Source organism: Cyprinodon tularosa, unplaced genomic scaffold (assembly GCF_016077235.1).
Source record: "Cyprinodon tularosa strain WSP-4 unplaced genomic scaffold, ASM1607723v1 ctg867, whole genome shotgun sequence".
Taxonomy (NCBI): domain Eukaryota; kingdom Metazoa; phylum Chordata; class Actinopteri; order Cyprinodontiformes; family Cyprinodontidae; genus Cyprinodon; species Cyprinodon tularosa.
Genome location: NW_024039637.1, coordinates 603249 through 613320, shown reverse-complemented (window position 1 = coordinate 613320; position 10072 = coordinate 603249). Strand labels below are relative to the sequence as shown.

General features: G+C 37.3%; 1 protein-coding gene and 1 long non-coding RNA gene across 2 annotated transcripts; both read right to left on the bottom strand.

The window, feature by feature from the left end:
- Positions 1-4296: 4296 nt before the first annotated feature.
- LOC119775346 lies at positions 4297-5608 on the bottom strand. Its single transcript, XM_038273277.1, has 3 exons — positions 5041-5608; positions 4661-4846; positions 4297-4509 (listed from the first exon to the last, which is right to left on the bottom strand). The coding sequence occupies exons 1-3, from the start codon at positions 5308-5310 to the stop codon at positions 4297-4299; spliced, it is 669 nt and encodes a 222-aa protein (XP_038129205.1). The 5' UTR covers positions 5311-5608.
- Positions 5609-6471: 863 nt separating this feature from the next.
- On the bottom strand, positions 6472-7894 carry LOC119775337. The gene is made up of 2 exons (XR_005279638.1): positions 6944-7894; positions 6472-6779 (listed from the first exon to the last, which is right to left on the bottom strand). It is a non-coding gene; the product is annotated as an uncharacterized LOC119775337 (long non-coding RNA).
- Between the last annotated feature and the right edge of the window lie 2178 nt (positions 7895-10072).

Genomic DNA, 10072 nt, shown 5'->3' with positions numbered 1-10072 from the left:
CCCACAACTTTTTGGAGAAGTCGGAGGCACCACTCGGGTTTTTGTTGTCCTACATGTTTGTCGTTGTTTGTGTCTGTATGTTTGTTTGTTTTCTGTTTTCTGTTTGTTTACTAACATCTTAGCCTTTATGAAAAAAAAAAAAAAGAAGTGGCACGCATGTTAATTTTGTTTAAATAGTTTTGACTACACTACGGATGGAAATGTTTCAAAATGAACAATGGATCTTTTTGATTGGAGAGACATTGGACACTTTCTTTCTTGAGTCGCAGGATGGATTAACCTACAAGGGGCACAGAGACTAACTTTGCTCCTAAACTACAGAAGGAGGGATGGTTTGCAGCTGCTGAGATGCAGACATTAAGGAAATGACTGGATGCCCACTGCTTCAGATGAGAAAAGAACACCGGCAGTGATTGGATGATGGAAGGTCATGGGATCATCGGACAAGACGGATGAAAAAAAAGATAAGTGAACTGACACACCAGATTTCTTATTCACAATGAAAAATTATAGGCAACTTAATTTAAACCAGTTTATTAATACAGATCTATGAATAATATTTTTGCTTTACGGGGATCAACAGGTAGATGTAATATCTTTCTAAACAACACGGCAGTAGTTGGGGATTTTTATTATTTATTTTTTTTTTTTTTTAAGAAAAATATCAGTAGTGATGGCAACAACATAGAGTATAAATTATAGGAGTAACTTTATGGACAGATTTTAAACGGTCTGCTAAATTTTCTTTATATCATCAGGGGGTGGGGTATTCTTAAAGAGAGCAATAAAAAGAGGATTTAGAGATGTTTTACTATGTAATAAATTAAACTGGGTTTTTTGATAAATAGTTTGGTCAGTTGTTAATTAGCACAATATTAAAAGGGACAACAAGTTGAAACTTTAACATTTGGGAATGGTAAAGTAGCATCAACAAAATGCAATTTAGGAGAAATTAGAACATTTTAGGAGCAAATGTTTAAAATAAATGATTTCTTTCAATATAAGCAATAACGATGAAGACTTAATGAGTTAATGAGCTTATGGCGATTCAATATCAGGCACAGGAACTAAAACTTCACCATTTATTTTTATTTCTATTTTATTTTATTTGTTTTGGTCAACATTATTAATTTTTGGTGTTTTTTTTACTGGCTATATACAATTTGGGGGATGGGCAACCATACTTTTTATGCATGAAGCAATAAGAACACCTGACTTTACTTCACTACAGCTGCAATTAATACTTTAGAGGGGATGCACACTTTAGTGTTTAGTTTATTTGAGATAACACATATAAGAAGAGATTATGTTTCCTGCACATTTTTTGGATCTGGTCAGGGGTCCAGATATGACAACTATTGACTGGTTCTGGGGATGTTGGAACAGATTTTCTTTTTTGTTTTTATTTTGTTCTTTGTTTTTGTTTTGTTTGTTTTTTTTTCTCATCGGAGCACTGCTTTTTGGAGAATATTTTAAATGGAGTATAGCTGGACACTTTGCATAGAGGGGGTGCAGTCGAATTCAACACCTTCAGGAACTGTGTACTGCTGAGTTTTGGGAACGCAGCAGCGAGTCAGAGTACAATCCTGTGCTCTGAGCAGATGAACGATTCAATATGACATTTCCTCTTGAAGGGAGGAACACCTTTGACGCACTGTTTCCTTCTACCTCTATGTGATACTGCTGATGACACAGGTAAAGACTTATCCTTCAGGGGGTGTGGGGACACATGGCCCCAAGACTCTTATGGTTCAAAGCTGCTGTGGCTTTTGTGAGCTTTTTTGCATGTTGGAGAGGATCACTGCTCCAAGATAAACTTTCTCTTCCCAACCAGTAGCGGGATGGCTCCTGACCAGTTTCCCACGTATAGATCCACTCACATAGACACACACACATACTGTCATGTAACAACACACCCACACACGGTTAACGACTCGAAGAACACACAAGGGTCCACATGGGAATGAGGTTTTCTTTCATGCAACATTCACGGATACAAGGTCTGATGGGGGAGTTTTAAACAGGGGTAATCTGCGCCGAGCTGGGTTTTTTCTTAGAGATTAAAGAACTTTTAATCATTTTTAATGGGGAGGGGATTAAAGTAGACTAAAATGCAGTTATAGGTTTAGAAGAAAATAAAACTTAAGATGCTATGATGTAGGAACAGTTTGAAAATTTCTTTAGGTAATCCATGAATTGAATGCTGCAATGTGTAAAACAGAGTTAAATGTTTTCTAAATATCTACAATCACCCAGTGATTTTTAGCTTATATGAACAGAAATAATGAGCAGAAACATCCATAGGATGTTCAGGCTGAGTACATACTGTTATAAATAACTTTCAACTGCCAGGCATTGAAAGCTAGGTTATGTTTAATGGTTAATGTTTTTGGGAATTTTTATTTTTATTTTTTTTTTTTTATAGACACTGAAATAATCTGCTGAAAAAACACAGAGTCCAGGGATAATTAATTTAAATGTTGTCAATTTAATGGTGATTTAAGGGATAAAGGGAAGGTAATTGTGGATAAGAATATCTGGTTGTGACTTCACTTAGATTCTGAGTGAATAAAGAATTGTTCATTAAAGACACTGCTTATCGTGATAAGAACACTGACTGCACTCTCTGTGTGTTGAAGGATCCCGGAGGAATGGATTGCTGAAGTGTGATGAGAACACTCCATGAGAACCACCAGGTGGATTCAGCATCTATCTGCTATTGGACTGCATGGAGACCAAAGAGGCTGTGGAGGAGGCCATACGAGACTCTGATTGATTAATTGGATTGATGAGTGATAGAGACACTGAAAGAATTCATCATCATCAGTGATATTCATCATTTGGTTTTAACTCGGACCAGGATAATTCTTGATTTAACCTAATTGTGATGTATATGTTTTGATTTATTTTGATTTTGTTTTGATAAAAATCATGGAAACATTTTGCTCCAGACCCACCAAGATCACGTTTTATGCCACTTTTTCTTTAATGTAGAAAGATTCAGAACCTGATTGGCTTACAGATTCTTTAAGTAGTTGGTAATGATAATTATCAGATTCAAAACGGGGTTTTCTTGCTCAAATTGGCCAAGAGTGGGATTTCCCTGGGGTCACCCCGGTTTTTACTACCTTTTAGAGAGGGTAGCGTTTTCCGGTGGAGAACGGCCCAACCTGTCCTGTGATGTCCCCTACTGTGACTGACTGATTGGTAAAGTTGGATAAATGGGTGATTCTCACGAACATGGTCCAACTTGTAGCAAAATTTTAAAAACATTATATACACAAAAAAACACTCACTCTTTATAAAACAGATCCTAATTTCACTTTTCACTGTAAAATTATAATCTATATGCACATTTTCTAGGTAATTTTAAACATTTTATTCTAACTTTAACCAAATAAATTCATTACCGTAACACAATTTTCATGAAGAAATTTAAAACCACAAAACCATTTTTTTCACATTTTTTGGACACCAAGGACTTCAGCGTGCACAGAGAGACAGAAATAAGCAAAAATAGGCATTTTTTTTACAAAATGGTATATTTTATTTCAAAAAATCATTTCATCACCGTAACAGTGATACAAATTTCGAAGTAAATTTTGATTGTCATTTTTTATCAAATCATTACATTGAACAAACAATATAACCATAACATAAAAAGGGTCTGGCACATTTCATCAAGGGATGAATATAAAAGTAATTCACATAACTAATCTAAATAAATCCTCAAACAGTTAACATAGCGGTAATGAAAAAACACATGTCGGTAATGAAAAACAATGTTTCGGTAGTGAACCCTTCATAACTACATTAATATTTAACTACCCAAACAATAAAATACCCTAGTAAAACATATATTTTTAAAATGTTAAGTTTATTAAGTTGACACACAAACTGAACAGAAAAATAGTCCCATATTTTTCCCAGCCATTTCAGGCAATGAAACAGTTTACCCTGTTTTCAGCAGAGGAAAAGCAGCTGATGTCTTCATCAAATGGCCCAGTAATCTGAGCAACGAAATTGTGTGGGGAAAGGTAAGACTCAATTGATATCAAATCAAATTCAGAAAATGACCCTGAACTACTGATAAAGGGAGACATAAAAAGATGTGGTGATGGATTTTTTTTGTTCCTAGATGATTTGTGACCTTTTTTGTGACTCTTTTTTTCCTTCTAGGTCTGGCCTGATTTACCAGGCGTCATAGTTAATGAAAGTCTTGACTGCCACTTAGACACTTAGATTTAATATACATAGGCTACATAAAAAAACAAAATATTCATTAATTTTAATAATTCATTGGACTTTCTTTTTGTACTTGGCCCAGATTTCTGACACCACACAGAAGTGTCTTGCGGATGAAGAGGTAGGCAGTGGTTCAGGAATAGTTTCTTTGATGTCATCCAAATAATACCATACCTTCTCACCAGCAAACCTTATTGATGGTATGTAGAAGCGATTGTCTCCCGCACAGCTCATTGTATCAACCTCATACTGACCACTGGCAATCTGGATTAATGAAGCAAAAAAATGTTATCAACTGTGTTTTTCAAAGACAATTTGATTATTACATAATCATTACCCTGATATTACATGTTGACAATCTGAATCCAATACTTGCACACCTGACTTCCCATTCTCCACTCAGTCTTAAACCTACCTGTGTTACTGTGCCAGGATAGAGGTCTCCGTCATAGTCCACAAGGACCCATGTTCCTACTTTGATGGTCTCTTCAGATTCCCTTTGCGTGAAAACAAACTCCTTTGGAGAGAAGCAGTCACAAGAGTGACTACAGAAGCACGAAACTTCTCGAAATCTAATATTTCCTGGTTCAGTAGCAACAACCTGTGGAGACATTATGTTTAGTTTTATCTGCAAAACCATGAAAAGGTCAGATCTATAAAAAGAAATATTTTCTTTGAAATGCAAACTTACAACAAAAAATAGAGAAAAATTTGAAACCAAGCTAAAAAAAAAAAAAAAGCCAAGCAAAATAAAAATGAGTGTGCATTTGTTTAGTTGCACATATGGGTGCTCACCTGGTGTATTTTCATAGTTCCTGGGACTGATTTCAGGAATGGAGGAACGAGTTCCCCACATGCAGCAATATTATCCTCTGTTACTTCAAAAAGCCTAACAGATGAGTGCTTTGCCAGATTCTCTAGTAGAGCAGAAGCATTTGGGATGTCTGTGCCATAGGCCACCACACGATCTGCAAGGTTTTTAAGAGCACCTCCTACTCCATCAGGAGCTCCCTTCCCATGAGAGGCCTCAGTGAAGTTCCACGTCACAGTCTTAAACCCTTTCATAAAAGGCACTGTGGACGCAAGGTAGAATGCTACCTTATTCCGATATTGAGATGTTGGTCCATCGGACAGGAAGTGGATATTTTTTGCCAGGGGGTAGTTAGATGTTATGTATCCTAAAACTGGTTGCAAATGTGCCCATGTAGCAACAGCATCGTGCTGTAAACTGGCAGACACAGTAGCAAAGGACTCAGCCTGACCACCAGTGTAGTATAACACCCCTGTATGGAGTGTGACTTGCTGGTGGGATCCACCAAAGTGAGCGTCTTTTATTTCCTTGCTCCATTTGCAGGTGTAGTTTTCACTGTAATCAATATGGACTACAACATCATGCTGGGTCAAATTTTCTTTCAATTGCTTAAGATGAGTGAACTGGTGCCAAATGTTATACAAATGAGTAGATATCCGGGGCAGTTCTGACTTGGTTAGCTCTACAAGTTTTTCAATAGTGGCCACTTTTTTCTCCAGGGTGGTGGTTTTCATGTCAATCTCCGTGGTAGTGCCATTTTGCAGTTTCTTTTTTATTGGTGTTGACCTTGTTGTCCACTCAGTCCAAGATATAATGTTGTTTTTTGTAGTTGGATCCATGTTGACAGGGAAAGTAATATCTTTGCAGGCTTCACATCTACCATACATGCAATCAATGTTTTCCGAATCACAGACAGATGAAGCCACTACATCAGTAATAGATACTGTATGTATCAATCCGAGATGGTGCATTTTTTTAATTTTATTTGAAAAATTCTCATGTATTTTGCAGGCACATGTTTCCCTATCAGTGATCTTTGGTCTCACTATCCAGAAGGGCCTCAGCTTAAAAAACTGGGAGCGGGACACATTGAGGCCTGGGTTCTCTTTAAGAAATCTCTTGTGGAGATTTTCCATGGTGTCTGAGAGGAACCTCTTCCTATAAATTTGTCCACCCTTCCTGACTTCCCCAAGTTTACCATTTATTAATGTGGACACATCGTCTCTGTTCAGGAACAGTCTGACATTGTCACTCATCCTTCTTCTTTGGTTTCTCTCACCCTGCTTCTTGCGGTTCTCTCTCCTCTGTTTGGCTCGACTTGCAAGAAGAACTGTGGACCTGTTTTCCTCCATTCGTTTAATTTTTTTTTTTCAGGCAATCTAGTTCCTTTTTCTTGTTACTAAGAATTTGTTGTGCCTTCCTCAGTTTTTCTCTTAATTTGGCTGTTTTTTTTTTCCGCTTTGGAGTTGATGTTGCAGATGGATTAGAGTTCACGGTCTTTGGTTGGATTAATCTTTTACAAAGTTGTGGTTGAGGCTGAGGGTTGATTTGATTCACACTGTCATCTGAGGGAGGGGTTTCATTTAGTATGTGTTTAACTGTTTGCTTCTTTTTATTATATCGATTAGAATTTTCCCTCCATTTTTTTCGCTGTTTCTGCAGCTGCCTGGGTGTCAGATCTGCAGCTGCCTTTAACAACCCTTTTTCCTTGCGCTTCTGATACCTGTTAAAATAAGATATCAATAGGAACATTTGTGAGACAGCAAAGTTAGCAAAGTCTGTACTGTATTTGTACAGTGTGAGCGTGAAAAAACAGAATAGAAGGAGAGACGAGAAAGAGGGAAAAAGAGCGGGAAAGGGGAAGAGAGGGAGAAAGAGAGACACTACCTTTCCCTTTCCTTTCTTCTATACTCCTCTAGAAGGTCTGGATTGTTATAAATCTTCTGCCTATGTTTTTCCACCCTAGCTCTTGATGCCGCCCTCTTCTGTTCACTTCCTTTTGCCCTTCATATTAGGTGATATCAATTAGCATAAATTAGCTTAGAAATTTAGCCTAAAAAATTGAAAGTATAATAAACAACATTACAGTTTAAATAACCTATACATTTATCTATTTATTATTGCAAAATGACACTGTTCATCACCGTAATCTTGTTTCTCATTACCGCAACAGGCCTCAGATTACGCGGTAATGAAAGTTATGCATTACGGTAATGAATGACATCCACATGTGCTAGCTTAAAATTCTAGCATGTCGTGATGACTCAGTTAAACTTTTCTCACAAACAGTGTGAACTCTCTAACTTCTTCTGTACAAGAAATCATCTTATTAACAACTTTTTAAGAACATGAGGTATTCTACATTACGGTAATGATAACCTGTAGTGTAAAAATAGGCATATGGAAGGAGAAACTTAACAGTTGTCATGATCTAAAGATGTCAAACAATCTTACCTTGTAGCCATCTTTGTCTTCTCTTCTTTGTGGTGCATCATGGGTCAGAAAAACTTTATTTAAAAAAGTGCTGTGAATATTACAGGACTTTGAACACGGTGCAACGGTAATGAGAGTTGAACCTCCGGACACTCACTTTTATTACAATATTCTGAATTACTTAACAGGAAATTATTATATATTATCATATTTTATTAATTTATGTATATTTAAACAAATTCATAATATTTTTTTATAAACCTGCTTGATTATTCATAATAATAAATTGAGGCGAAATAATTTTTTTCCCCTTAGGACACATTACGGTAATGAATTTGTGACTTCAAAAACAGTTAAAAAACATTAAAAAATTTATTTTGGTAGCCAACAATGATCTGTCCCAAATATTAGAAATAATGATTGTCAAAATAAAAGTGGATTATTTTAATTTTTTTATGAGTATGACCCTAAAATTTTCTAAGACATTCAATAGGTTGGGTTCGTGAGAATCACCCAAATGGTTTTTCCATGATGAGTGTCATAGTCACATTTAGGAGGAGGCCTCCAGGTGGGAGTGACAGTAGATGAATTTGGCCTTATTAGATTTATAGGCTTAGGTTATTTAGTCTAAGGTAACGTAAAATAATGTGCGCATAGGAAACTAAAACAGCTTTCCTTTAATTAGATGAAACCCAAATTGTAGTAAAATGCTGAAACTGTGGTCTTGAGTGAGAACATTTGGTCTGTGAAGTTTTCATTGTGATTACTTTTGATCCCTAATTAATGATACATCACTAATTATAGATGCTCTCTGAGTCACCTGGTCCTTCAAAGATGTGTCGCTTCCTGTGTTTTAAGTTACCTGTAAAAACGGTAACTTATCAGGGGGAGTTTATACATCATGTGCACTGTTAATTTGTTAGTCAGATTAGACAGAGCAGAAGGCCTTCCTTCACATTGTGGATGTCACGATGTGTACGGAGGTCATCTAATCAAGACAGCCTTCGTGTCTTTAAGAGTACACAGGATATGGACACATCTTGGAGCCGCTCTGATAGAGGAAAGCTATCTGCAACCCTGAAGTATAGAAGCAAGCTGCATGAAGTTCAAGACATGGATGGCGTGTCAGTTTCTGATACGGCCAGCTCAACATCAACATGATGCAACACATAGACCCATGAGCTATAAGAAGCAGGGGATGACGTTGTTCGGGGCTCAAACTTTGCCGAACGCTCGCGGACGTGATTTTTGAGACCACAGCAGTGTAAGGTATAGGCATTTTTCTCTGTTCTGTAACGACCTGATCTGGAATAAACTCTGTTACTTTTTTACTCCTGTTTTTATAGTCCTTTTGTATATGGTTTTACCCAGTTTGAGTTAAGAGTAGTAAATAACTTGCTCCCAGGAAAAGAACCGGTGAGAAGGCCCCCGGAGCGCTACAGCCTTCCTTCCAAGGGGAGAAATCCTTCTCATTTTAACTTATTGTTACTTACAATCGCATCAGCAGAAACGCGAGGTCCGCAAAGCCTTCTTTTTCTTTTAGCTCTCGCCATTCGGAAAAAGCTTGCCCGATGTTCACCCGTGTACGACTCCTATCTCTGTCCAGAGCCCTTTTCCTCTTTCTTGCCTGCTCCGACATGGGCTTTCGCTATTTTCTTGCTGATTCCACCATGATAACTGCACAAATATCGCCACTGCGCTAGCAACGAGCATGCCTTTCACTGGGGGCGTGTAGCAGTTTGCGCCGTAAAGCAAGACCGACTCTCGCGATGCACAAGACTTCTGAGCCTGTGGGTGCGGGCCGAGGGCTCCTACAATTGCAAGTACGGTATTTCTACTACAGACCACCAGGGTGGCTGGAAAAACCTTCGTTCAACCTGAAAATACTCATTTAATCATCCAAAACATTATGGAACACATTAATTAACTGAAAAATGTTGCATAGTATGCCTTTAATCCTATCTATCTGACCGATTTCAGTTTGCTTGTGTTTATGATAAATCTTCCTCATGCTCCAGGGTTACCTGTGGAGTACCACAGGGATCAGTGCTAGGACCAATTCTATTTACTGTATATGTCCCCATTCGCTAGAATTATTAGACTGTAAGGGATCAATTTCCCATGTTATGCTGATGATACTCAGCTATATCTGTCTATAAATCCAGATGAAGCTAATCCAATAAATAGATTACAGGCATGTCTTGATGCTTCTGAATGCAGACAAAACAGTTATAGTTATAGTCTTTGAACCAGAGTCTTTGAAAAAACAGGCTGATTAGTCAGTAACTTAATTTGGATGGGATTCAACTGATTTCATATGATAAAGTAAAAGATCTTGGTGTTATTTTTGAGCAGGACCTGTCATTTAAATCCCTTATCAAGAAGTTTCTCAAATTTCCTTCTTTCATATCCAAAAAATGAGAAATCTCCTGTCCAGGGGTGATGATGAGAAACTAGTCCATGCATTTGTTAATTCAAGGCTGGACTATTGTAATTCTTTATTATCAGGAGGTTTACAAAAAAAAAACTCTGTCTTTGAGTTTTTGAGCTAAATAAATCACCAACACCGGTAACCTGACTGAG

Bases quoted from the DNA above. Each gene is read 5' to 3' on its own strand.
- LOC119775346 (XM_038273277.1), bottom strand. From the start codon at position 5,310: ATGAAAGGGTTTAAGACTGTGACGTGGAACTTCACTGAGGCCTCTCAT. The intron at 4,847-5,040 runs GTGAGCACCCAT...ATGTCTCCACAG, and splicing joins GAACTATGAAAATACACCAG to GTTGTTGCTACTGAACCAGG. The intron at 4,510-4,660 runs GTAGGTTTAAGA...TCATTAATCCAG, and splicing joins ATCCTGGCACAGTAACACAG to ATTGCCAGTGGTCAGTATGA.